This window comes from Mastomys coucha, unplaced genomic scaffold (genome assembly GCF_008632895.1).
Source record: "Mastomys coucha isolate ucsf_1 unplaced genomic scaffold, UCSF_Mcou_1 pScaffold5, whole genome shotgun sequence".
NCBI lineage: Eukaryota > Metazoa > Chordata > Mammalia > Rodentia > Muridae > Mastomys > Mastomys coucha.
This window is the reverse complement of record NW_022196911.1, coordinates 112,407,090-112,434,326: the sequence shown is the minus strand read 5'-3', so window position 1 is coordinate 112,434,326 and position 27,237 is coordinate 112,407,090. Positions and strand designations below refer to the sequence as shown.

General features: G+C 52.0%; 2 protein-coding genes across 7 annotated transcripts in view; one reads left to right on the top strand and one right to left on the bottom strand.

The window, feature by feature from the left end:
- Positions 1 to 9,127: 9,127 nt before the first annotated feature.
- On the top strand, positions 9,128 to 13,697 carry Galk1 (galactokinase 1). Its single transcript, XM_031351921.1, has 8 exons — positions 9,128 to 9,345; positions 10,623 to 10,812; positions 11,201 to 11,320; positions 11,503 to 11,638; positions 11,768 to 11,949; positions 12,988 to 13,138; positions 13,221 to 13,383; positions 13,470 to 13,697. The coding sequence occupies exons 1-8, from the start codon at positions 9,181 to 9,183 to the stop codon at positions 13,539 to 13,541; spliced, it is 1,179 nt and encodes a 392-aa protein (XP_031207781.1). The 5' UTR covers positions 9,128 to 9,180; the 3' UTR covers positions 13,542 to 13,697.
- Positions 13,698 to 13,789: 92 nt separating this feature from the next.
- The window catches only part of Itgb4 (integrin subunit beta 4), a 34,608-nt gene continuing 21,160 nt past the window's right edge, over positions 13,790 to 27,237 (bottom strand). For 3 of the 6 annotated variants that reach the window (XM_031351914.1, XM_031351919.1, XM_031351918.1), the window contains 16 exons: positions 26,767 to 26,915; positions 23,378 to 23,582; positions 21,988 to 22,145; positions 21,534 to 21,714; positions 21,307 to 21,444; positions 18,806 to 18,988; positions 18,594 to 18,725; positions 17,119 to 17,313; positions 16,417 to 16,653; positions 16,136 to 16,294; positions 15,575 to 15,724; positions 14,995 to 15,183; positions 14,759 to 14,914; positions 14,514 to 14,678; positions 14,324 to 14,434; positions 13,875 to 14,221 (listed from right to left, as the gene is read on the bottom strand). In XM_031351914.1, coding sequence (XP_031207774.1) covers positions 14,082 to 14,221; positions 14,324 to 14,434; positions 14,514 to 14,678; positions 14,759 to 14,914; positions 14,995 to 15,183; positions 15,575 to 15,724; positions 16,136 to 16,294; positions 16,417 to 16,653; positions 17,119 to 17,313; positions 18,594 to 18,725; positions 18,806 to 18,988; positions 21,307 to 21,444; positions 21,534 to 21,714; positions 21,988 to 22,145; positions 23,378 to 23,582; positions 26,767 to 26,915 — 2,648 coding nt within the window. In that variant the 3' untranslated portion in view covers positions 13,875 to 14,081. Of the gene's footprint in view, positions 14,222 to 14,323; positions 14,435 to 14,513; positions 14,679 to 14,758; positions 14,915 to 14,994; positions 15,184 to 15,574; positions 15,725 to 16,135; positions 16,295 to 16,416; positions 16,654 to 17,118; positions 17,314 to 18,593; positions 18,726 to 18,805; positions 18,989 to 21,306; positions 21,445 to 21,533; positions 21,715 to 21,987; positions 22,146 to 23,377; positions 23,583 to 26,766; positions 26,916 to 27,237 lie in introns of all 6 variants that reach the window. The other 3 variants (XM_031351915.1, XM_031351916.1, XM_031351920.1) reach the window with 3 other exon arrangements.

Here is a 27,237-nt window from a genome sequence, read left to right as displayed (position 1 = left end):
AGATTACAAGGTGTACTGCCACACCTAGAACTTTAGGTTCCTTTGGGTAAGAGTCAAAGTATGCATCTCAATGGACATGGCATTAGAAGGGGCAGTAGCATGGTCCAGTACAGCGAAGACAGTTCTGACCACGCTTTTGTAGGTTGGGGCTGGAAAAGAGGTCTGAGGCAACCCTGAGGATTGGCTTGCTGAGTTGCTACCTGTAGTAACCAAGTTTCTGGCTTGAAGCATGTTGGTTATAGGAAAGTCTGAAGATAACCGGGCCTGAGCACAGGTTATCTTTGGTCCTAGACAGCTGCCTCTATAGGGTATCCTTGTACTGGGATCTAATGAAAGGGAAGGTTGATATTTTTTACACAGTGTCCAGGGAAGCTTTGTGCCTGTGTGCAGTGTGGTTTGAGCCCCTGGCCTTGTTAGGTAAGCACTCTACCACTGAGTTACATCCCCAGCAGCAGGCAGGGAGTGCTTTCAGTAAAGAAGTGGGCTGGTTACAGTACATAGTTTGCCTCGGACAGTGGCAGGTTTGGTTTTTTTTTTGATTTTTCGGAACAGGATTTCTCTGTGTAGTCCTGGCTGTCCTGGAACTCACTGTAGATCAGGCTGGCCTCAAACTCCGAAATCCACCTGCCTTTGTTTCCCAAGTGCTGGGATTAAAGGCATGTGCCACCACTGCCCAGCTGTAGAGTGAGCTTTTGGTGTAGAAACAAATGTCCAAAAAGAAAAAAAAAGCTGGCTTCAACGGTTTATATTTGTTGCTGTCTCCAAGCACACCAGAAGAGGGCATCAGATCCCCATTTAGGTGGTTGTGAGCCACCATGTGATTACTAGAAGTTGAACACAGGACCTGAGAGAGAAGTCAGTGCTCTTCCCCCCGCCCCCCCATCCTGCTCTCTGTGGCCATATTTTATGTCATAAATAAAACAGCAGGAAGATGGCATCAGATGCCCATTATAGGTGGTTGTGAGCCACCATGTGGTTGCTGGGAATTGAACTCAGGATCTCTGGAAGAGCAGTCAGTGCTCTTTAACCACTGAGCCATCTCTCCAGCCCTTGTCCTTTAAAATTTTTTTGTTTTGTTTTTTTGTTTTTCGAGACAGGGTTCCTCTGTATAGCCCAGGCTGTCCTGGAACTCAACTCTGTAGACCAGGCTGGCCTCTTCAGAAGTTCACCTGCCTCTGCCTCCCAAGTGCTGGGATTAAAGGCATGCGCCACCATGCCTGGCAACCATACTTTAAATCTTAACTAGGAATGTGGCCTCTGTCTACCAGTAACTGATGAAAGATGGAAAGGAAGGCAGGCAGGAGGGAGGGAGGAAGACTGAGTGAGGGTGGCTTCTGGCCTGCCACTTTTGAGTGCAGATGTTGCCTTTCAAAGGTGCACAAGCTAGGCCCTCCAGCCAAGGGCTGGCTTGCTTAGGACTCCAGGACTACTTGTCCTTACCCACTCAAACTTGTTGGGCAGTGGCTGGCCTAGAGGTGAGGTACCAGAGGCAGGACAAGTCCAAGAACGGCCAGTAAAGAGCAAGTCGTGCCCTTAGCCAGATGTCTGCCTCTTCACTTCCTGGACTCCTTGAAAACTCTTTATTGCCTGGCTGCAGGCATCCAGGCTTGAGCCTGAAGATCTGGAACCAGGTAGAGGGAGGAGGAGGAGAGCTGCAGGACATAGCTGTTAACCATGGGTCTGGCCCTCCAGTTTGTGCCTCACTGCAGATCTCCCCTTCCACTGAGCAGGGCTGATTCCACTTTGGGTGCTCTGTCCTTACCTGATCTCATGAGCCCTTGGGGTGAGAATATTGAAACAGCTCACTTCTCTTTGTGCACCTTCCTAGGGTCTTATTGCTTCCCTCCTGCCTTCACTCCAGATGGTGGTCAACCATCTGTAATGAGATCTGACGCCCTCTTCTGGTGTGTCTGAAGACAGCGACAGTGTACTCTCATACATGAACTAAATATATCTTTAAAGAAAACAGGATCTTTTTAAAAAAAATTTATTTTATGCATATGAGTACACTACACTGTAGCTGTACAGATGGTTATGAGCCTTCATGTGGTTGTTGGGAATTGAGGGTTTTTTGTTTGTTTGTTTTTTGTTTTTTAAGACCTCTGCTTGCCCTGGTCAACCCAGCTCGCTCCTGCCCAAAAATTTATTTATTATTATACATAAGTACACTTCTGACACACCAGAAGAGGGCGTCAGATCTCATTACGGGTGGTTGTTGGGATTTGAACTCAGGATCTTTGGAAGAGCAGTCAGTGCTCTTTCCCGCTGAGCCATCTTGCCAGCCCCTGTAAAAAAAAAAAAAAAAGACAGGGTTTCTCTGTGTAGTTCTGGTTGTCACTCTGAAACTCACTCTGTAGACCAAGCTGGTCTCAAACTCAAAGATCTGCCTGCCTCTGCCTCCCAAGTGCTGGGATTAAAGGCGTGCACCACCACTGCCTGTGCATGTGTGTGTGTGTGTGTGTGTGTGTGTGCGCGCGCGCGCGTGCGCGTCACCAGTTGAGCATGAGCATTCTGGACCTGGTTCTTTCTCCATTCAGTAGGTCTGGGGAACGTGGAAGCTGCAGCCTTGGTGAGTGCTCTGGGAATGTCTGATGAAGGGCCAGAAGATGGCGCTGTCCCTCTTGTCACGGTCCTGCTGATTGTCCCACAAAGTACCAGCCCTACTCAAAGCAAAGAGCCAGAACTTCATGTGATGTGCCCCAGATTGCCCATTCTCACCCAAGCACCACGCCACTTACAGCACTGGCCAGTCTTAGCCCAGACATACTTCAAAGGAGCACTTCCGCCACGCGTCCTGAGGAGAACCATTTCTCTTCCCCACAGAGAAAGCTGGGAGGCAGCTCTGCATCTACGATGGGAGAAGCAAGGGAGAGCACTTCAGTGAGGTTGGGCTTCCAGAGCAGCTAGATCCCGGATGGAGGGAGGGACAGGAACCCACGACTGATCTCACTAGTGTACAGAACCAGCTTCCTGGCTTACTGACCTCCTCCAAATGCAGGGTGTCCTCTGGACACTGGGGCCTCTCTTTCTCCACGGAGGGGAGACTTGCCTTTGCATCTTGGCAGCAACCTACTGTATTCATGAGACCAGTCAGGGCTTGGGCTCATGACTCAAGTTCAAAGCCCCCTTCTTTTCTCTTTCTTTCTTTCTTTCTTTCTCTTTCTTTCTTTCTTTCTTTCTTTCTTTCTTTCTTTTTCTTTCTTTTCTTTTCTTTTCTTTTTTTTTTGGTATTTCCAAGACAGAATTTCTCTGTGCAGCCCTGGCTGTCCTGGAACTCACGCTGGCCAGGCTGGCCTCGAACTCAGAAATCTGCCTGCCTCTGCCTCCTAAGTGCTGGGATTAAAGGCATGCGCCACCACTGCCCAGCTCTTTTTTTTTTTTTTTTAAGATTTTATTTCTGAAGCTGGAGAGATGGCTCAACGGGTAAGAGCACTGACTGCTCTTCCAAAGGTCTTGAGTTCAAATCCCAGCAACCACATGGTGGCTTACAACCACCAGTAATGAGATCTGACGCCCTCTTCTGGTGTGTCTGAAGACAGCTACAGTATACTTAATTATAACAATAAATAAATCTTTTAAAAAAAAAAAAGATTTTATTTCTGGCCAGGCAGTGTTAGTGCAGGCCTTTAATCGCAGCACTTGGGAGGCAGAGGCAGGCGGATTTCTAAGTTCGAGGCCAGCCTGGTCTACAGAGTGAGTTCCAGGACAGCCAGGGCTACACAGAGAAACCCTGTCTCGAAAAAAAAACAAAAAATAAAAATAAAAAATAGATAAATAAAAAAAAATAAAAAAGACCGTGAGTCAGTGCAGATAAGAACACTGACTGCTCTTCCAAAGGTCCTGAGTTCAAATCCCAGAAACCACTTGGTGACTCACAACTGCCCTTAATGAGATCTGACACCATCTTCTGGTGTGTCTGAAGACAGCTACAGTGTACTTATTTATAATAATAAATAAATCTTTCTGCTGGGTGACTGGAGCGAGCAGAAGTCCTTAAAGTCAATTCCCAACAACCAGATGAAGGCTCACAACCATCTGTACAGCTACAGTGTGTATCCATATATAGAAAATAAATAAATCTTAAAAAAAAAAAAAAAAAGGCCCAAGAGATGCACATTTAGCTTTGGCTTGGAAGGCCCAAGGTCTTTCATACGGAAGAGCATCTTTGGAGCAGCTGCCCTAGTCTGGACAAATAATCCTTAGCAACTTGTAGGTGTTCCCATGCTGCGCTGGATGCTCTGGGGATGAACAGTTCCATGTGATCTCACCCTGAGCTGTGCTGATGTAAGTTTCTTGGCCAGCAGAGCAGAGGCAGGCCTTGGAGATGCAGTGTCTCCAGTACTGTGACATGTGGCAAGGAAGCGGGAGGGAGAGCCAGCCGTCAAAGCAGACTTCCTTCTGAACAAATTTCCTGTAACAAGACAGGATATAGCCCTGGCTGCCCTGGTCCTGGAACAGACCAGGCTGCCCTTGAACTCACAAGACAGGATTTTTAAAATGGGGAAGGGTCCCTCAATATATAGACTTTTTTTTTTTTTAATCGAGACAGGGTCTCTCTGTGTAGCCCTAGCTGTCTGGGAGCTCACTCTAGACCAGACTGGCCTCAAATTCAGAAATCCGCCTGCCTCTGCCTCCTAAATGCTGGGATTAAAGGCCTGCACCACCACTGCCCGGCTTGACTATCTACTTTCAAAGCAACTGTCAGTGACATACTTCCTCTGACCAACTCCACCTCCTAACTTCATAACCTCACCCAGACAGTGCTATGGAACGGGGAACTGGTATTCAGCTCTGTGTTCACAGGAAGGCAATTTTTCACTCAACCCTCATGGCTCGTATCCCTATAATTCAAGCATTTTCGAAGCCCAGGCAGGAAGATTAGGAAGTTCAAAGCCAGCCAGGCAGTGGGGGCGCACGCCTTTAATCCCAGCGCTTGGGAGACAGAGGCAGGCAGATCTCTGAGTTCGAGGCCAGCCTGGTCTACAGAGCTAATTCCAGGGCAGCCGGGGCTACACAGAGAAACCCTGTCTCCGAAAACCAAAACCAGCCAACCAAACAAAAAATAAATTAAAATAAGAACAGACATGGTGTTTAGTTCCAGCACCAGAGAGACAGAAGCAGGTGGATGTCCTGTGAGTTCTCTGGTCAAGACCAGTCTGGTCTACATAGTGAATTCCAGGTTTGCCAGGATGACAGATCTTGTCTTGAACTCACAAAGATCAACCAGCCACTGCCTCCTGAATAATAGAATTTAGGTGTCTATCATCACACCAGACTTTATTTATTTGTTTGTTTGTTTGTTTATTGTGCTTGAGTCAGGGTCTCACTATTGTAGCCCTGTTAAATACATTAAAAAAAAAGTTCTAGGCCAATCTGGGGTACACATTTTGATCCTGCCTAAAAACTAAGAGCCCTACCCCTCAGCAAGCACAGGGTTGAATTCGACTAGAGGAGGTCAGATTTCAGACTGTCTGCCACCCAACCAGAGGGTAAGAGCCTTGAGGCTTTTTATCTTTCTGGCCAGTTGCACAAAGGAGAGTTCAATAATGCCAGCTGAATTAATGGAAGTCTGATAACGAAGAGCAAACACTAGTTCCGCTCTCCCAAGTATCAGGTGCAGTGCTGGGCACTTTAGACATAAAGGAAGCAAAGAGAAAAGCCCAGGCCCTGTTGCAGAAATGAGCAGCCGCAGTTCAGCCAGGTTGAGTCTGAGAGCCGAGGTTAGATTTCCAGCTGAGCTGGGTAGAGAGTGTGAGCGGGGACAGGGCACATCACCCAACTCTGACACAACAGCATGGTGCCTTGGAGCTGGCTGTGGCTTCTGACCGGCTCATTTCAGTCCGCTCCAAAGGTCAAAGGTCACAAGACTTGTCTCATGTTCTTTTTTTTTTTTTTTTTTTTTTTTTTTTTTTTTGGTTTTTCGAGATAGGGTTTCTCTGAGTAGCCCTGGCTATCCTGGAACTCACTCAGTACCAGGCTGGCCTCGAACTCAGAAATCTGCCTGCCTCTGCCTCCCAAGTGCTGGGACTAAAGGCGTGCGCTATCACCGCCCGGCAAAGATTTATTTATTTTTTATTTATATGAGTACACTGCAGCTGTCTTCAGACACTCACTAGAAGAGTGCATAAGGTCCCATTACAAATGGTTGTGAGCCATGTGGTTGGTGGGAGTTGGACTCAGGACCTCTGGAAGAGCAGTCAGTGCTCTTAACTGCTGAGCTATCTCTCTAGCGTTCATATTTTGTGTTATGCAAAAGATAAAGTTTAGAAAATGCTATATTGAAGTGTATTAAAAGTGTATGTCAAAAAAAAGTGTATGTCACCAGGCAGTGGTGGCACATACCTTTAAAGTGTATGTCAAAAGAAATTAGCCATCAGCATTCAGTATTGTTGTTCGGAGTGTTCGTTTCTTTGACACAGGGTCGTACCTGGTGTAAGCTAGCCTGGAATTCACTATGTAGCTGAGGATGACCTTGAACTCCTGATCTTCTTGCCTCTAAAGAGATCTGCCTGTCTCCAACTCCTGAGTTCTGGAATTAAAGATCTGTGCTGCCATACCTAGCTAGAATTCCATATTGTTTGCCTCTAAGGCTCTGGGATTACAGGTATTTACTAAAGTCCTTCAGCCATCCTTTCCCGTGTCCCTCCTCATCCCCCTGAGGCAGGGTCTCACTGTGGAGCCATATGAAAGGCAACTCGGTCTTCACTTTGCCACAACCCTGCTTCTGCTTCCTGAGTGCTTGAATTCCAAGCTTGCGCCATTACAGCCTGCTTTGTTTTCTTTCCTTCCTTCTTTCTCTCTCTTTCTTTTTCTTCCTTCCTTCCTTCCTTCCTTCCTTCCTTTCTTTCTTTCTTTCTCTCTTTTCCTCCTCCTTCCCCTCTTCCTCCTCTTTCTTCTTCTTCTCTCTTCTTTTTCTTTTTGAGACAGGGTTTCTCTGTGTAGCCCTGGCTGTCCTGGAACTCACTCTGTAGACCAGGCTGGCCTCTGAACTCAGACATCCTCCTGCCTTTGCCTCCCAAGTGCTGGGACTAAAGCTGTGTACCACAGCTGTTTTTCAGACAGGTTCTTACTAAGAAGACCAGACTGGTTTCAGACTGGAGTTCCCCCTGCCTCTGTCTCCCATGTGCTGAGGTCATATGAGGACTGCCATGCCTGGCTTGGAAAAGATTTATTTATTTATTTATTTATTTATTTATTTATTTATTTATTTTGAGACAGGATTTCTCTGTGTAGCCCTGGCTGTCCTGGAACTCACTCTGTAGACCAGGCTGGCCTCAAACTTAAAAATCCGCCTGCCTTTGCCTCCCAAGTGCTGGAATTAAGGGCATGTACCACCACTGCCCTACTTATTTTTTTTTTAAGTAAAAAATACATTTATTTGTGTGTCTTTTTGAATGCATGTGCTCTCTACCACTGAGCTACACCCCACTACTTCAAGGTTACAAAGCCTTAGCCCTGTTTTTTCTTTCTAGCTAATCTTTTTTAAAAATATGGTGTGGGGGGGTTTGACAACTGGGTCATAAATGCCTGGCCCAGCCGGGCTGTGTGGCGCATGCCTTTGATCCCAGCACTTGGGAGGCAGAGGCAGGAGGATTTCTGATTTTGAGGCCAGCCTGGTCTACAGAGTGAGTTCCAGGACAGCCAGGGCTACACAGAGAAATCCTGTCTCCAACAAAACCAAAAAAATAAAAAAATAAAAAAATAAATGCGGGGGCTGGAGAGATGGCTCAGCGGTTAAGAGCACTGACTGCTTTTCCAGAGGTCCTGAGTTCAAATCCCAGCAGCCACATGGTGGCTAACAACTATCTGTAATGACATCTGATGCCCTCTTCTGGTGTGTCTGAAGACAGCTACAGTGTACGTACATATGATAATAAATAAATAAAATAAATAAAATAAATTCCTGGCTCCTAAGCTGCACTCAGAAATCTGCCTGGCTCTGCCTCCCAAGTGCTGGGATTAAAGGCATGCACCACCACTGCCCAGCTTATTTACTTATTTTATTTATTATTTATTTATTATTTATTGCTAGGATTAAAGGCTTGGGCCACCACTGACTGCCCTGCTAAGCTGCACTTTGAATGCGATTCTGCAATCTGTGGACAAATTTCTGAGCTGACCCCAAGCTACAGTCCTGGCCACAGTTCTCCACAAAGCTCCTACTGTAATCTCAGAAAGGCTGCTTTTCTTACATTTTAGTCTTTCTGTTAGAAGGTTTCACACAAGGTGACCAAGAATAGACAGGAATCTAGGCAAAAAGATTTGGGCCAGCCTGAAGGCTTTAGGCAGACAATGATGTCTCTGAGACCTAGGCTCTCAGGGACGAAGCAACTGCTGGGGGCCAACAACATAACCCAACTTTGCAGTAGCCTTTGGGTCATTGAGGAGAGCCTGAGCTTGCTTCCAGCTCCGGCCAGCCACTGGATGAGATGAAGTCCTTCACTTCTCCATCGCCAGGAGCCCGAAAAGGAGCCTGTTAAAGGTGACTCCAGTAGTCAATTCCAACCCTGGCTTTCCTTATTTATCCCTAGACTGTGTACCACATCACCCTGTTAGAGACACACGACCAGGGGCTGACCTAGCATAGCTTCGCTCTAAAGACCTGGGAGGTAGATCCTCTGGGACACTCAGGTGTTCCTGTTGCCAGCTCCGTTGCCCTGGCTGTATGAGGGATGGTGGTGATGGCGAGCGCATTAAGAGACTCCAGGTTCAGGGATGGATGGAAAGTTCAGATCTCCATTGGCGTTAACTGCTACACAAATGGGAGGCCCCTCCACACCGGGCGGTGGTGGCGCACGCCTTTAATCCCAGCAGTTGGGAGGCAGAGGCAGGCGGATTTCTGAGTTCGAGGCCAGCCTGGTCTACAGAGTGAGTTCCAGGACAGCCAGGGCTATACAGAGAAACCCTGTCTCGAAAAAAACAAAAAGCAAGTGGGAGGCCCCAAAGTCCTGCTGGGACACCACGGAAGATACAAGTTTCAACCGGGTCCCTTCCTCCAGCCGCCAGCTGTCGCGGTGCCCTGCGCTGGAGAGCTAAGTTTCCACCCCGCTCGGCAGGTGGGCTGGGCGGGGCCATCGTGGCGGGGGCGGGGCCCCGCGAAGGACAGGAATGTAAGTCCGCGCCACGTGGCTCCGCCCCCAGCATCCCGCGGGGCGGCGCGCCCAGCTGCAGACGAGCGTCATGGCTGCTTGGAGACCGCCTCGGCTTGAGGAGCTGCTGGCCGAGGCCCGCCGGGCCTTCATGGAGGAGTTTGGAGCCGAGCCGGAGCTGGCAGTGTCGGCGCCGGGCCGCGTCAACCTCATCGGGGAGCACACGGACTACAACCAGGGCCTGGTGCTGCCCATGGTGAGGGGCCGCATTGGAGACCCTTCCTTGTGTGTGTGCTGGCCCGGCCTGCGGTAGGGAAGGGTTGGCATAGGGGGCACGGGAGGGCGGGTACCCTCCGGGTGGAAGGCGGAGTGAGGCGGTCTAGAAGACGAGAGAGACCCCGGGACGTGCAGTTGTCCACGTGCGAAGACAGGAAGCCAGAGCTGGGGGAGGGGGTGTGTGTGCGCGTTTGTCTCTCAAGCCCGCCTTCTGGGGCATCGCCCTCAACTTGGAAGTATGAACATCTTAAAAATGTGAGGACCAAGGTAGCTATATAAGAGAGTATTAGGCATGGGTGGAGCATTCCTGATAGTCCAATACTGGGGAAGCTGAGGCATGAGAATTGCCACGAGTTCAAGATCAGCCTGGACTACAAAGTGAGTTCCAGGACAGCTTGGGCTGTGTGTAAGGTTCTTAAAATAAGGGGGGGGGGAGGGGAAAAAGGAGGTTATTTAGTCATCTGACTTTGATTGGGCCCACAGCACCGACCTAGACCTATGCAAACGTAGACTTGTGTAAATGTAGTTCCCCTGGCCCATCCCTTGGAATGTACAGAGAAAACAGGAGATCCATAGAGCACTAATGACTCTCAAAGAGAGAGAGAGCCCGTTCTTGGACTGTGACTTTCAGCCTGGGTCTCCGTCAGCGCACGTGTAGCTTCGGAATGTGGAGCTAAGCTTGCTGAGTTGGCTCCAGGTGGGAGGAAGTCTGGAGCCCCTCTGGGCCTGTTTTTGCCTAAGATCGCTATCTGTCCCCTTTGTCCCACAGCTGGTCGCTAGCTAGGGCAGAGTCCAGGTTTGCATTCCTAAGCCACTGGCCCCGCCCCTGAAGACCCGGGAGGCTGTGCTCTAAGCCCCCAAGGCTAGCTTTTAACCGAAGAAGCTCTTTCTCACATCTCCTTCAAGCTAAGCCTTCAGGTCCGTCTGTCCCAGACAACAGAACCTTGGGGTTTCAATCCTGGTTGCTTCAGTCTGCCTGGGGAGACTCAGGCAAGTTCTAGAACTTCAAGGGACATGAGTTTTCTATTTGCAATGGGATATTCCGCCCACATACTTTTTGTTAATTCCAGCATTCTGGAGTAGAGGCAGGAGGGCCTCTTAGCCCGGTCTACAGAGAAAGTTCCAGGCCAGATGGGACTACACAGTGAGACCCTGTCTTCAAAAACTTTAAAAACGAGAATAGATCCTGTGGCTCTGATGTGCTCGGGGAGGACTCCTTCGGTCAGGTGGTGTCAACCTCACTTCCTCTCCTTCCAGGCTCTGGAGCTTGTGACGGTGATGGTGGGCAGCCCTCGGACAGACGGGCTTGTTTCTCTCCTCACGACTAGCAAAGATGCTGACGAGCCCCAGAGACTGCAGTTCCCACTGCCCTCAGCCCAGTGGGCCTTGGAGCCTGGAATCCCACAGTGGGCCAATTATGTCAAGGGAGTGATTCAACACTACCCAGGTATGGGACTCCTCAGGATGCTTCTGGGAAGGTCGTCTCACCCCCCAACAAAGTCCATTCCTCCAGGGCGGAGCATCCCATTGTCATTCCTGGGGGGAAGGCAGCATCCCATTGTACTGATTAAGGAACTGAGGTCCTGGAGGCTTGCAACGTGCCCTAAGTTTCCTTTATGAGATTAGAGGAGCCAGAATTCAATTGTTAGCTCCTTGGTCTCTGCAACCCTGAATGTGGAAGCTAAGTAGGGAGATTAAGGCTGCCCACGCGGAGGTGGCAGGATGAAGGGTGGGTGGGCTCCTTGAGCTCGCTAGGCAGGCTTGTGAGGCACATGGTTTTCCTATGTCCCTGCTCCTGCATCCCATCTTTACCAGCCTCCTTCTCTCCCCTGCAGCTTCCCCGCTCATTGGCTTCAGTGCAGTGGTGGTCAGCTCAGTGCCCCTGGGCGGGGGGCTTTCCAGCTCAGCTTCGCTGGAAGTGGCCACATACACCTTCCTCCAGCAGCTCTGCCCAGGTATCACGTAGCCGCCACTTTCCTTCTCAGAGACCTCTGTGGTCAGAGCGTCTTCCTTTCCCGGGCTGAGGGAGGGAGGGTGGGGAGTCCCTTCGATTGTCGCTGGAGCCTTGCTGTTCCAGTGTGGCCACCCCCATGCCCTCTCCTGGACCCCAGCTTCCCCACCTCACCCTGTGCTGCAGACTCGGGGTCCATAGCTGCCCGGGCCCAGGTGTGTCAACGGGCTGAGCACAGCTTCGCAGGGGTGCCCTGTGGCATCATGGACCAGCTCATCGCACTGCTGGGGCAGAAAGGCTATGCGCTACTCATTGACTGCAGGTCAGGGGCTCCCCTCATATCCCCCTACCTCATAACTAGGAGCTCCCGAGTGGAGTGTGCCTGCTGTTGGGTCTGGGACGCAGACCCTTGGCTGTGACATCTCCCCCCATTCCAACATCATTCACCCAGGTCCCTGGAAACAAGCCTGGTGCCACTGTCAGACCCCAAGCTGGCCGTGCTCATCACGAACTCCAATGTCCGCCATTCCCTGGCCTCCAGCGAGTACCCGATTCGTCGGCGCCAATGTGAAGAAGTGGCCCAGGCCCTGGGCAAGGAGAGCCTCCGAGAGGTGCGGATGGAGGAGCTTGAGGGTGAGAGCCAGCTTCCTGCTTCCTGTTCTAGAAATGGCTGGGTGGGACTAGGATGTCGATATGGCCCAAGTCCGTTCATTATGTTCTGCTCACCCCCACCCCAGTACTGCAAACCGAGGGTTCCAGTTTCAGCAGGGCTACTATTAGACTAGATCCCAGGCAAGTGCTGTGCCAGTGAGCCACATTCCTGCCTTGCTTGAAATCTTTTTTTTTTTTTAATGTTTTTAAGATTTATTTATTTTATGTATGTGATACACTGTCGCTGTCATCAGACACACTAGATAGGACATCGGATCCCTTTACAGATGGTTGTAAGCCACCATGCGGGTGCTGGAAATTGAACTCAGGAAGAGCAATCAATGCTCTTAACCACTGAGCCATCTATCTCTCCAGCCCTCTTGTTTGAAATCTTAAGTTGCCCTTTTAAGCTGGGCGTAGTAGCACACATCTTTTTTTTTTTTTTTTTGGTTTTCCGAGACAGGGTTTCTCTTAGTAGCCCTGGCTGTCCTGGAACTCACTCTGTAGATGAGGCTGGCCTCGAACTCAGAAATCCGCCTGCCTCTGCCTCCCAAGTGCTGGGATTAAAGGTGTGCGCCACCACATCTTAATCCCTGCACTCCGGAGGCGGAGGCAGATGGGTCTCTTTGAGTTTGAGGCCAGCCAGGGTTATGTAGAGAAAGAGTGCCCTTTCTTGATCTCAAGGCCTGTACTTTGTCCCATTCATTTTGAAAGCCCCACGTGGTAGGCATTCATGCAGCTATGTAGTGAGCAGTCTGTACCCCAGCTCCCCGTAGGGAGCCCTACATGTTTTTTCCTGCAATGCTCTGTGGACCTTAAGCGAAGGGGAGGGAGATGCAGTTATCCTATTGCAAGGACAAAGAGCTCTGAGATGAGGGGGCCTTTAGAACTAGGCCCAAGATAATCAAGCCAGTCCTGTCTGAGAAGGGCTCAGGGAACAGCTGCCCACCATGTTTCTCTCCTACACCCTGGGGTAACAGGTGGTATGAGGGGGGGCTGCTGAACTCCTTTCCTCCTCAGCCGGCAGGGAGCTGATGAGCAAGGAGGGCTTCCGGCGGGCCCGGCATGTGGTGAGCGAGATCCGGAGGACAGCTCAGGCCGCAGCTGCTCTGAGCCGGGGAGACTACAAGGCCTTTGGGCGTATCATGGTGGAGAGCCACTACTCACTCAGGTAGGCCTATTGGGTGCCCCGTGCTTCTGGAACGTAGACAGGTCCCAGGTCGCCGTCCCTCTCACCCCTGTGTCCTCTGCAGGGATGACTATGAGGTGAGCTGCCCAGAGCTGGACCAACTGGTTGAGGCTGCGCTCTCTGTGCCTGGGGTTTATGGCAGTCGCATGACAGGTGGTGGCTTTGGCGGCTGCACCGTCACATTGCTGGAGGCCTCTGTTGCCCCCCTTGTCATCGATCACATGCAGGTGGGTGTGTTTACCAGAGCTGGGGGTGAGGGGGCAAGGGAGGTGGGTACCCAGACCACCGTTCCTCAGCCTCACATCTCCCTCAGGAGCAGTACAGAGGTACAGCCACCTTCTACCTCTCTAAAGCTGCCGATGGAGCCCAGGTGCTGAGCTTGTGAGGCGTCCCTTTGACTGACGGAAGCACAGGCATAAGGCGGAGGCAGCAGGTGTGTGCCGCAGCTCCGCCTCAGGCATCCTCTTCCTATATCTGGGTGCTTAATAAACGTGTGCCTCTTACGGTGGCAGCCACCTGCCTCTAGAGGTGCGTAACATGCTCTGGGGTCAAAGAAGGGGGATTATGGGAGTCAGTGTTCCTACCGCAGACTGACATCACCCTGGCCTGGGAAGAACGGACAGGGCAGCTAAGCAGTAGCAAAATCTTTTATTAAGTGCAGAACAAAGACTGGGACCTTGTGCTGGCTCCAGTTCTTTTTTTTTTTTTTTTTTTTTTGGTTACATGTGGGTTTGGACCCAGGGCAGGATGTAGTCAGAAAGGCCTTGCGTCACCTCCATCCACTTCACACTTCCTGGACAGCACCTACCCCTGCTCTCCGCCTACAGGGGTTGGCTCTGTGGTCAGCATGCAGGTGGGTAGAACAGCAGAGGAAGAAGGTGCTAGGGGAGGAGGCAGGGAGGGGCCCAGGTGGTGGGCGGGGCTTTCAGGTTTGGAAGAACTGTTGGTCCACGTGAGTGCTGAGAGAGCCACTGGCCGTCAGGGTCCGGCTCACAAATTCCTGGGTCACGTGCCGGGTGATGGAGCCTCCTGCTTCCAGGCGCTGGGTCCCCACGGTTAGTCCATCTGCAAGGGAAGGAATGAGAAGGAAGGGCGGAGTACAGGTCCCAGCTCCTCCCTGCATGGTCCGTCCCCAGGAATCAGGGCCCCCCGAGCTTGGTGACTCACCCATGAGGAAGGGTTCAGTAGTGGTGCTATGAGTGCTGGTCACGCTGCTGTATGCGCTTTGCACTGGATTCTGGGAAAGCCCAGGATGGCTGCCCAGCTGTGGGAAGGGGCCTGGAACAGGCAGATCAGTCACTCAGGATGGTGTGGCAAGGCCCGAGAGAGACTGGGATAAGGATCGGGGACAGCCTACCTCCATCCTGAGACTCGATGGTGATGATGCCCTCACGCTCCGGCCCGAAGCCCTCGGTTGTCCTGGCCTGCACCTTGAACTTGTAAGGAAGGTTCTCACTGAGGCCAGGTACAGTCAAGCGGCTCTCCAGGTTGTCTCCGTCCACCCGGAAGGTCCTGGCTGGTCCTGCATAGGGAAAACGCTTTCAGATCCTGTGGTGCCTCCCCATCCCCTCACAACCACCTTATTTCCAGGGCAGCTGGCACCTCCTCCTTGGGCCATCTCACAGGTCACCAGGTAGCCAAGGATATCTCCATTGGGCCTCCTCGGCCGCTCCCAGCTCAGCTGCAGAGAGTCTGGACTTAGGGCAGTGAAGACCAGTGGGCCTGGGGCACTGGGGGTGCTCAAGGTGAAGGCGGAGCCTGGAGGCGGCAGAGGGAGAGCGTCAGTGGGCGGATAGATGGGTGGTGAGCTAGGCAGCAGCAGGGGGCAGATGGCTCACCTGGCAGCGGGCAGAGAGGGCTCTGCGGGTGCACCTGGGACTCGATGGTGATGACACCCTCTCGCTCTCGGCCCCAGCCCTCCTGGCTCTGGGCCCGCACCCGGAACACATAGGAGTGGTTAGGCAGGAGATCCTCTACCACCACCGAGGTTTGGCTAGGGTTAGGAATGCTGAGCCGATGCATCTCACCTAAGAGGTGGAGTGAGGGTAGGGGACAGACCACCTTCACCCCCGCCCTTGTCTTTTCCCTCCCTCTAGTTAGGCTGCCATCAACACCTGGGGTTTGGTAAGGTACACTATGGTGGGTTGCAGGTAGAGCCTGTAAGAGTCCCACCCATGTTCTGGTCAAAGCCTGCACTTTGGTGACTGTGTCTGCTCAGAGGTATTCTGTTTCCCTGTTCTTACAAGGTTATTCCATTTAGCAGAGGCCCTCGGTCTGGGAAGCCCCATGAAGCTAAAGCTAGCTTAGGAAATGGATAGTAAAGGCCCAGGGGGATGGATGAAGCCTCAGCCGATTTGGAGGGAGGGGTCTTGGCCCAACTGAGACCAGATGTGACAGCCAACAGTCGCTATGCCTCACCGCCATTTAGTAGCTGGTATTCCACACTGTAGCCCAGCAGCGCCCGGTCACACTGTGGCTCCTGCCAGCTCACCTTCAAAGATGTGGGCCCCAGGGCAGAGAACACCAACCGAGTGGGCGTGTCGGGCACACCCACAGCCCCACGGGAATCTGGATTATTGAAGGCCATGGTCAGTCCAGGACAGGGTTTGGGATCTGAGATGAGTTCCACTCTATCCCTTGCTTGCCTCTCCAGCCACATTATGGCTTCACACTAACCTGTCCAAGCTGCCCCCCACTTCCCACATGGCCTTGGAGTCCCCTTGAGTCTGCTAGACTCCTCAGCCCACCCCCTCTACAACTGGCCCTTCTCCTTGCCCAGCTCTTTTGCTTTAAACCGAAGGAGGGCAGATGTGTTAGGCTTCAGCACTGATGGGGGCAGGCAGGGCAATGGTTAGCTCCTGTGGGTGGACTGAGTTCTGTATGCAATGAAGCCGTGAGTGGCAGGCATAGGCTGTGATGGTAGCTGGGTGACAATGGAGCGTGACAGCCTTGGGTACATGGTGACCACCCCTGTACTACCTGTACCCCAGGAAGGCGCTGCTGACTGCCCGGCCAGGATTATAGAGTCTGGTGAACCCCTGGGAGCGGGCACACCCTTCATCTGAGCCCGGCTCCAGGACCCAAGGGTCCAGGACAGCGGAAGCCTGCTCCTCCCATATTCCCAGATAGGAGGGAGGCCTAGGGCAGGACAAAACAAGAGTGAGAAGGCTGTGTGTGTGTGTGTGTGTGTGTGTAGCAGACTGGCAGCTGTCTAGGGATTAGAGTTAGGAAGGTCAGCGGGCGAGGCAGGGGTCACTCACCTTGGGAGGAAAGGGAATTGAGGGTGGAGTAGTCCCGGGGAAGTGTGCCTGAGTGAGAGTGGTCTGTGCGAGTCAGAGAGTGGTAGTCCCGGGTAAGGGTGGACGACGTGCTCAGCACTCGGTGGGACAAGTGTGGGCTCAGATGCGTGCCATAGGCCGCATTGGCTGCAGTCATTCTGTGCAGGGAGTTGGCACTGCCTGGATAGGCAAAGTCCATCCTGCCATTCACCAGGTGCTCTGCGCGGGGGAAGACAGGTCATTCAGTGAGGCCCACAGCAGATGACAGGCACTATGGGGCAGGCTGTGGCCCTGGGGTTGCACAGGGCAGCCTTAATCTCAAGCCACCAAGACTCTGGGTCCCCACAGGCAAACAGGAGACCACTCAAATCTAACAACCCTGACTCCGTGTGCTATGCTGTTTTCCACCCGAGCACTTAGTCCAGCTAGGGGCTCACTTCCCTGCCGTGACTCTGGTCCAAGGTTTGGTCCAGTTCCTGGAAGTTGCTGCCCATATCCTCCGTTGGGGAGAGCCCAAGGGCTTCCCCATGGCGCCCTTGAGTTCCCGGGGCTTGTCTGAACGCAGTTATACAGACTCTGGGCAGGCAGGGCCCTCTAGTGGGCCACGTGACCAAAATTGGGAACCCAAAGCAAGTCAGTTGGGCCTGGGACCCAAGAGGCGGGCGCAGCCGGGAAGGCGGTCACCTCCCGGGGGCCGGGGCGTAGCCCCGCGGATCCAGCCGCTGCCCTCCCCTTCCACGCCCCCCGCTACGCTGCTGTCTTCGTCCGAGCGCCCGCTGCTGGCGGACAGGCGCGGGATGAGTTCCGGGGGTAGCCGCCACGTGACGCGCCGCAGGTCCAGCTCCTCCCCGAGCAGGGGCTCGAACTTCCAGCCGCAGCCTTGGGAACAACGAAGGGCCGCGTTGGCACCGCCAGGGAGGGTCAGGAGGAGGAGGTGGCCTGCGGCACTTACGCGGAGTCCAGGGGTATGGGTATCGCTTTAGACGACAAAAAGAGCCCTCGCCCTGCTCCAGCCTTTCCAGAAAAGCTGTGGGTTTGGCCTCAGCTGAGACAAGGCCGGTCTTGAGAAAGCCTTGTGTTGCCTCCCAGCGTGACGTTTCCCTGGTTGTTTAACAGCTCTGAGCCTTTTTGCTCTCCGTACAAAGGAAAGTGACCTCAGCCCTGTTTTCCAGGAATAGCTGTGGAAGCCCTAGGGTGCTAGTATTAAAGCAGGGGTTCCTGCGTCTCAAGCTGTAAATTTAGGTGCTAGCATCAGGGAGATGGCTGGAGATTTGTGGGCAACCCGTTTGCTGGGAGGAAATTCAAGGTCAGCCAGACCCTGTCTCAAATCCTTCTCAACATCAGAAAAAGAAAATAAAAAAGCAGCTTAGCATGCCAAGCTCTGCTCACTAGCGACCATGCTCACCCTGGCCTTAGACTCAGAAAGGGGCTTCTTTCTTCCCAATGGCATTGTGTGGTTTGTATCTCATTTCACAGAACCAAGGGCCAGTTCTGAGATGGATGAGAGATTCAGAGTCACCTAACCCCTTCGTTCCCAAGCATAGTCAGAGGACTCCAGGAGCAGGAGGAGTCCCCACTAAGGGCTTTGTTTTGTTTTGTTTTGAGACAGAGTTTCTCTGTGTAGCCCTGGCTGTCCTGGAACTCACTCTGTAGACCAGGCTGGCCTCAAGCTCAGACATCCGCCTGTGGCTCTTTTTGTACCGCATTGTGTGAGAAACCAAGGGGAAATGAAGAGAGCCAGTGGGTGTGTCTACCTTATTGGCTCCCCCTCCTTTCTCTGTCAGGGCATAAGGCACCTGAGTTCTCTCACACAGGTACCTCTGGGTGGTGCCCTGAGTGCCCTCCCTGACCTAGCACAGCAGGTGAACCTTCAGGTTGTAAAGCTATTGTCCCGTGTGCATGTCCTGTGTGTACATGCACCTGACTGGGAATTTCTGTACCCTGAAGTAGACATCCACGTGCTGTCATACACAGGCACACACATGCTGACATCTACCCCGTAACAGTTGTCCTTTCAAAACTCTGGATACTTGTGTACGGCTGAGAAGGCACTTTGGTTCTTGGTCTCCATGCCAGCAGTCACTGGCTTCTTTGATCTCTCTGGGTACCAGGGACAGCCCTACCAAGGATCCCCACCTTCTCTGGTGGGTCCCACTCACCAGTGTCATCAGAAACGCTGGGCCTCTGGCTGCTGGCCGGGGAGCGCAGAACGTCGTCACTGTACATGAGGAAGTTTTCGTAGTCTTCTCCACCCTGGGCATCCACTATGGGGATGTCTGGGATGATAGGGACTGCAGGGCAGAAAGAAGTAAGCCAGGACCCTAGCATGGCCTCTTCCCCCCCCCCAACTCCACCCTTGCCTGTCACTCACTGGACATGGGCCGCTTGGGCTGTGTGGCCAGGTTGATGATAGCCTCTCTCTCCGGTCCCCATCCTGCCCCATTTCGCGCCTTCACCGTGTATCTGTATGGCTGGGATTCTCGCAGATTCTCAATGAGCAGCATCCGGTTCTTGGGGTTGTCCACGAGCACCTTCTTCATAGGTCCAATAGGTCCTGGAGGCAGGGACAGTACTTCAGGGGGACCACCAGGGTTCAGCCTGGTCTCAGGTCCATCACTGGCTCCTGGAGAGGCTAGGGAGCACCCAGCTGCTGAACTCTTTCCTCCTGGAGAGTCCTTAAAAGCATGTGTGAGGGGGTTGGAGAGATGGCCCCAGGCTAAGAGCATCACTGCTCTCCTAGAGGATTTGAGTTCAATTCTCAGCACTCACACAGTGGCTCACAACCATTTGTAATGAGATCTGGTGCTCTCTTCTGGCCTGCAGGTTGCATAATAAATAAGTCAATCTTTTTTTGTTTTTGTTTCTCTGGGTAGCCCTGGCTGTCCTGGAACTCATTTTGTAGACCAGGCTGGCCTTGAACTCAGAAATCTGCCTCCCAAGTGCTGGGATTAAAAGCGTGCATCACCACTGCCCGGCTAAGTCAGTCTTTAATCCCAGTACTTGGGAGGCAGAGGCAGGTGGATTTCTGAGTTTGAGGCCACCCTGGTCTACAGAGTGAGTTCCACGACAGCCAGAGCTACACAGAGAATCCCTGTCTCGAAAAACAAAAAACAAAAGCAAAAACAAAAAAAATTTAAAGCAAGCAGGGATGGGGGGTGCACCAGGGATGCAGAGACAAGAGAATTTCTGTAAGTTAAGGGGCCAACTTGGTCTAGCGATCGAGTTCCATATCAGCCAGGGCTATCTGGTGAGACCCTAGGGTTTTGGTTTGATTTGTTGTTGATTTTTTAAAGCATCAGGTAGTACCTTGGAGGTAAGCCTGTAATTAAAGCACTCAGAGGCTAAGGCAGAGAGATTGCCTTGAGTTTGGGCTAAGGAAGACAGACAACCACGCGCAGAACAGTGGCTGGCAGAGGGCCATCAGCCTGAAAAGAAGGTGTCTAGCAGCCATGGGAGAGCAGCTGTCACATCTGTGTCAGATCCTGAGTGGAGGGAGAAGGTCCACCCCAATGCACAGACAACCTTGGGTGGGTTAAGGGAGACACCCAGCACATTCTTAACATAGCTGGAGCCTCAGCAGGCTGGAGCCATGAGGAAACCATCAGCGATGAACTTTCACTGGGCTGTAGGCTTGGTTCCTGGCTGGTCTGGTTGGTACGATGCCAAGGCAGTATACTCTTCCCCCTGAAGACACCTGCTGCTAAAGCCCCGCCATCTCTTGGTGGTATGGAGGCAGGCCTCCCTCACTGGGACCAGGCAGCTGAGGGGAGCACTTTTGAGTCTCTTCCCCAGGGGAGAGGTGGGGTACTCTCACAGCTTCCTGTCGATGGCAGGGATTGTCCAGCCACTGTCTCCCTTCTAGGAGTGAAATGTTGAATGAAATCTGGGGTGGTGGCGAGGGGAAATGCCAGGGTTTGAACCCAGGACCTTGTGTATGTGACGCAAGCATTCGGCCACTGAGCATCCCTTGAGTGAGCTATTCTAAACACAAATGTATTCGCAATTCAAGGCTTTCTGCATTTTTAATGTTGCTTTGTTTTTCTTCTTGGTTTCTGTGTTTTGTTTTTTTTGCTTGTTTGTTTGTTTGTTTTTTGTGGTTCAGGTTTTTGAGACAGAGTCGTGTATGCCAGACTGGCCTCAAACTTGCTATGTAGCCAGTGATGGCTTTGAAGTTCTGTTTTGGGTTTGGTTTTGGTTTTGGTTTTGAAGACAGGGTTTCTCTGTATAGCCCTGGCTTTCCTGGAACTCACTCTGTAGACCAGGCTAGCCTCGAACTCAGAAATCTGCCTGCCTCTGCCTCCCAAGTGCTGGGATTAAAGGTGTGTGCCACCACTGTCCGGCGACTTTGAAGTTCTGATCCCTCTGCCTCCCACCTCCTACGTCCTGGCCTCATGGGTGTACACTACTACAGCCAGTGTATGTAGCATGGGGGAACTGAAGCCAGGGCCTTTCTGTGCCAGGCAAGCAGGCACTCTACCAGCTGAGCTACATCCTCAGGCCTGGCTTTTGTTTGTTTGTTTGTTTGTTTGTTTTTCTGAGAGGGGGGTCTTGTTACCTTACTGAGGCTGCACTCAAACTCTTGGGCTCAAGTGGCAATGTTCAGCTATTCTGGCCCTAAGAGAAATCTGTAACAATGAGTCACCTTGGTTCCCTGTACAGCAAGGTAATCCCCTCACCCTACCCCCCACCCCCCGGGGCCAGTGACCCTCGGGAACACACAGAATCTCAGTGGAATTCAAAGCATACAGTGCCTCAGACTTACTGCTTGACTAGGACAAAGGGGCCCAAATGCCCAGAAATGACACAGACCCTGCACCCCCTCCGTCTCCACGCCCCTCCTTCTCCAGGAAGCCAGGAAAATCCGGTCCTTACGGTTGTCCTCGTTGACCAGTCCATAGCAGACCTCATAGGCCGTGATCTCCCCATTGGTCTCGGCTGGTTCTGCCCAGCTCAGCTGGGTCACCGTAGAAGAGACTACATTGAAAGCCAGCCTCCCTGGCTCGCTGGGGACTGGAAGGGAGCAGAAAGAGCCCTATGAGAGTGGCGGGGGCAGGGCTGAGTTCTAGGGGGAGGCGGGGGTGGGCCACCCTCAAACTCACCTTCCTGATGGGTGCGGCAGGACACCAGTGAGCTGTAGGGTCCCTCGCCCTGTGCCCCGTAGGCACACACCTTCATTTCATAGTCACAATAGGGATACAGGTTGGTGAGCTCCACTGAGGGCACCTTGCTGTCCAGCAGGTGAGCTTCAGACTCGGGGTCGCCCTGGATCCAGTACTTCACCTGTGAATGGGTGTTCAAGGGGACGCAACAAGCGCTGGGATTCCCTTTGTACAAGTAACATTGGTGGCTCTCAGCAAAGCTCAGGCTGGGCAAAGACCGCCCCCCCCCCATTCCAGGAACGGAGCTGAAGAGCCCAGGAATGGGTCGTCGCACTTGCAGGGTCACAGGTGGGGTTTATCGGCCCACTGGTACCAAGCCCGTCCTCCCCCTCCCTTGGGGCAGTCCACTCACTAGGAGGTGAGTGTCAGGCCTCCCCAATGCCCCTCACCTTACCCTATACCCCATTGGCTTGCCAGGAGGGGGCAGCCAGTTGAAATGGATCTTCCTGGACCCGGCAGCCTTGGCATTGGGGTTCTGTGGGGCACCCAGATCTCCACGGGGTGGTGGCAGCGATGACAGTGTCTGATTTATGAGACTCCTGTCCGTTTCATCTAGTCAAAGGGGTGCGGGAGGTTAGGCGGCTGGCTCTGTATATTACCACCAGGGTGCGCCCGAGGTTCCCCAGTTTAAAAGTTCAATTAAGACCAGCTCCTCTAGCAGGGTGGTGGTGGTGGTGGTGGTGGAGTCGGGCAGTGGTGTGTGTGGGGTGCAGCAGCAGTGGCTAACACTTTTAATCCCAGCACTAGGGAGGTAGAGGTAGGCGGATCTCTGTGAGCTCAAGGTCTACGGGGACAACCTGGTTACAGAAACAAACTGTGTCTCAAAAAACAGAAGGAAAAAAAAATCTGCTCATCTTCCGTCTGGTGCAGCAGGGGTCAGTGAAAGTCCAGAGGACTCCAGAGGAGCAAGGAGAAGGGGTTGGTCTGCCTCCCCTGAGTACTTCATCGTGCTCGCTAAGGACTGAACTCTCTAATAAGGCTGGGAAGCGGGGGTTGTTTGGGACCTCCCGGCCACATGACCTCAACCTATGGTTGTCACGAGGGCAGCCGGCTCAGCACAGGATGCTTAGATAAATCTGAGTTCCAGATAACAGTTCTCTTGTGCGTCAGCGGTTAGGAGCATGTGCTGCTCTTACAGCTTGGTTCCCAGTACTCAGGTCAGCTCACGACTGCCTTAACCCCAGCTCCAGGGGTTCGAAACCCCTTCTGGACTCAGCGGGTACCAGCAGTCAGGTGCACATGCCCACACAAGGCACACAGATACACACATAATTTAAAAATAGTAAAATGAAATTACACTAAAAAAATAAGTATGGTGCTGGCAAGAAAGGCACTTGCTGTCATGCCTGACAGCTTGAGCTTGAGCCCTGAGTGTCACATGTCAGTATACATACACACACACACACACCACATACACACACATCACACAAATATACACCACACACACTACATACATACACACACACACACATACATACACATATACACACACAGACATACACCACACACACATATACAGACATACACCACATACACACACACACATCACCCACACACACACACACACACACAGAGCCAAGGCTATATAGTGAGACAATGTCTCAAAAACCAAACCAAACAAGAATCCATATGTTCCAGATATTGCAGGAAGACACTTGGATGGGCATGACCACTGCTGGTTAAGTGACGCTCACGTTCGATCCCGTGCCCTGGCTGCAGGTTTGACGAGTCAAGTCCTCAGGTCTCCCTCTCCACCTCCTTATGATGGCCTAGGCTTTACTCACCATGCTCCCCGAGGAGAACAGTGGCTGTGCTGGGCTGGCCCAGGCGGGCTCCGAACTTGGGGTTGCTGAGTTGGACTTGGAAGCGGCGGACTTGGCGGCCACGCAGGAGAGAGTCAACCTCCTGCAGCTCCAAGAGCTTCACCTGCACCTCCTTCCAGGTCTCTCCAGGGTGGAACAGCAGCTCACCCTCCACAGGGACATAATCCTGCAATGGGAAGAGTCAGCGTCAGGCCAGGGTTAGGGTGTGAACCAAGCACAAGGAGGTCTCTCAAACAGGCAGGAGGTTAGCCCAGGGCAGCTGGGATTAAGGGCATGCCCAGGAGGGAAAGAACTGTCTGTCCATCTGTCCCCTATAGTGTGGCTCTGGGATTCTGTTGGGTCCCAGACCCTTGATGGGTCTTCCATTCACCCTAGCTTTCCTTTTTATTTTTTTGAGACAGGGTTTCTCTGTGTAGCCCTGGCTGTCCTGGAACTCACTCTGTAGACCAGGCTGGCCTCAAACTCAGAAATCCACCTGCTCTGCCTCCCAAGTGCTAGGATTAAAGGCGTGCGCTACCACTGCCCAGCCACCCTAGCGTTCCTATATTTAAATTTTATCCACTCCCTTTTCTCTCTCTTCCCCCTCCTCTCCATGTGCCTTCAGTGTTTGAGCATATACTCGTGTGTGTGTGTGTGTGTGTGTGTGTGTGTGTGTGTGTGAGAGAGAGAGAGAGAGAGAGAGAGAGAGAGAGAGAGAGAGAGAGAGAGAGAGAAATGGCAGGGGCCAGAAAAGATAGTTAGATTTGCACCTTTCCAAGCTGGATTTATAGGCCACCTCATGTGGGTGCTGGGACTTAAGTTAATGATTTAGCTATCTTGAAGCCTCCATAATTTTTTTTTTTCAAGACATGTTTTTCTGAATAGCTTTAGCTGTCTAGCTGGTCACTTTGTAGACCAGGCTGGTTTTGAATTCACAGAGATCTGCCTGCCTCCGCCTCCCATGTGCTGGGATTAAAGGAGTGCTCCACCACCGCAGGCTCAGCCCCCAGAAGTTGATGTGTGCACCTGGACTGTTTACTCAACATGGGACGAAAAATACCTGCTCCCCAAAAAGCACTAGGTGGCGCTGCAGATCAGCAGTTCAATTCCACACACGGCTGGCCATGTCTCATAGCTATGGGAGACTACTAGAGTGGATGAAGTCTGCAGGTGGGATAAAAGTACGCAGAGGCAGGCCCAGTGCCATCGCCTGTTATTACAGCACTTGGGAGGCTGAGGCAAGGGGTCTGCTAGTGTGAGCCATCCTGGGCTAGTAGCAATCACCCAAAGTAAAACAACAAAACACTAAGGAAATCGATGGTGGCTCGATTGCCTGGGCCGGATGAGCAGCTTATCCTGAGCTGGCCAAATAGGCCCGTAGGCCTCATGTAGCTCTGACTTGGAACTCAGTATGTAGCCAGGGATAACCTTGGACTCCTGATAATTCTGCTTGTGCAGAGACTGTAGCCACCATGCCCTATTTATATAGTGCATGAAGATTGGACCCTGGCTTCATGCATGCTAGGTCACCGCTCTGCCAACTGCAACACCCCAAGCTTTATTTTTAATTATTTTTTTTTATTGAGGATTGAATTTGTAGCCTTGCACATGCTAACCAAGTAATCTACCACCAAGCTACATCTTGGCTAGCTTGGCTAGTGTTGGAACTCACTGTGTCCAACAGGCTGGCCTTTTGCCTTTGCTTTCTGACTGTTGGGCTTAACTGCTTGTACCACTGTGTCCAGTATTTTAAACACTTATATTTATGCTGGGTGTGGTGCCACATACCTCCAGTCTCGGCACTCAGGAGACAGATGCAGGAGGATCTCTGAGAGTTTGAAGGCAGCCTGGCCTACATAGAAAGTTCCAGGACAGCCAGGACTACATAGAGAGAGCCTGTCTTCTTTTTTTTTTTTTTTTTTTTTTTTTTTTTTTTGAGACAGTGTTTCTCTGTAATAGCTCTGGCTGTCCTGGAACTCACTCTGTAGACCAGGCTGGCCTCAAACTCAGAAATCCACCTGCCTCTGCCTCCCAAGTGCTGAGATTAAAGGCGTGCCACCATCACTATTTTTTTTTTTTTAAATTGTATGTGTTTATGCAGGTCTATGTGAGTGAATGTGACTGACCATGGAGGCCAGAGGATCTCTTGAAGTTGGAGCTACAGGCTGTTGTAGGCTGCCTGACGTGGCTTTGCAAGGTCAGTATACATTCTTAATTGTTGAGCCATCTCTCCAGCCCTTATTTTGTGTTTTGGAGACAGGGTTTTGTTACGTAGCCTGGGTCTGGTTGGAACTTGTAATTTTCCTGCCCTGGCCTCTTGAGCACGAGATTACAGGCCTGTTCTGCCATGTCCATCTAAATTCAGAATCAAAACCAAGAAGACCTGCGTGTCTGCCGGTATGGCTTGACTTTAATTCTTCTCAGTACTGGCTTGAGAGTGAATGGACAGTAACCAGGCCAAGGCTTTCCCTGTCAGGAAGGGCTGCTTGACCCTGGGGAAGACCACTAGTGACAGAATTGGGAGGCTGGCTCAAGGGCACATGGTTTGTAATTCCATTTCAAGAAGTCCAGAGTATGGTAACATAGACCTTTAATCCCATCATCACTCAGAGCAGGCAGAACTTTTTTGGGTTCAAGTCCAGCCTGGTCTACATAGCAAGTTCAAGGACAGTCAAAGCTACATACTGAGATGTTGTTTTTAGAAACAGGTGTGAGGAACAAGTGGAGAGATGGCTTGGTGGTTTGCACCTCTGACTGCTCTCCCTGAGGACCAGGGTTCAGATCCCAGCACCTAGAAGATACATGGCAGCTCACAACTGTCTCTACCTCCAGTCCTAGGTCACCTTTAAGTGACCACCTTGAGCACACATGTGGTGCACAGACATACATGCATACAGACAAAACCCCCATACACATAAAGATACATAAATTAAAAATTAAAAAACCCCTAGCCAGGCTTGGTGGTGCATGTCTTTAATCCCAGCATTCAGGAGGTAGAGGTAGAGGCAGATGGATCTCTGTGAGTTTGAGGCCAGCCTGGTCTACAAATCAAGTTCCAGTTTGAGACCTTGTATGTATGTATAATTAAAACCCCAAAGTCCATTAGATTAGACCGACAGGTGAGCAGGCTCTCCTGGGTCACTGAAGGGTACACAAGGATGGTTTCAGTAGGTACCTGGGCCATCCATGAGAAGTGATCCCCTTGCCCTGAGTTCCTGGCAGTAATGGGACCCCACTCAGAGTGTTCTTGACTCTTTGGGGGAGTCACTCCTGATGGCAGGGCCACCTTTGTCTAAGGATACTGCCAGCATCCAAGGCTTGGGGCAGCTACCGTGGAAATCACTGAATAGTCCCGCTTGACTGAGCCTTACCCGGTGTCCGTGCGCTGTATTATCCTGTGTGCTGTAGGAGACTTGGGACTTGCCGTTGTCCAGGATGTGCCGGACGACAGGGATGCGGGCCACCTGGTCTCCACGACTCACCGAGTATTCCGGCTGCTCGAAGGACACTACCCCGCTAGCTGCAAGGAACCGGGTGCTGGTCAAGAGGCCCTGGCTTCAATTTCTTCTTAGCTCCCTCCCTCCCTCCTATACATCCCAGGCTCCGGAGGAATGGGATGGAAACTCCTTTATAAAGAAGCGAAGGGTTGCAGTAAAGCCTAGCAGGCGGCCTGTAAAGTCAGGTAAGGGACAGGGACAGGAACCTGAGATTCGGGGCTGAGCATCCAGGTGCAGAGAGGAGGGGCTGGGGAACCTCTGGGAGCCAGGAGGACTTCCTTTGTTGTTGTTGTTGTTTTTGTTTTTTGTTTTTGTTTTTCTGTTGTTTGTTTTTGTATTTTGTTT

Bases quoted from the DNA above. Each gene is read 5' to 3' on its own strand.
- Galk1 (XM_031351921.1), top strand. From the start codon at position 9,181: ATGGCTGCTTGGAGACCGCCTCGGCTTGAGGAGCTGCTGGCCGAGGCC. The intron at 11,321-11,502 runs GTATCACGTAGC...CCTGTGCTGCAG, and splicing joins CCTCCAGCAGCTCTGCCCAG to ACTCGGGGTCCATAGCTGCC. The intron at 11,639-11,767 runs GTCAGGGGCTCC...TCATTCACCCAG, and splicing joins GCGCTACTCATTGACTGCAG to GTCCCTGGAAACAAGCCTGG.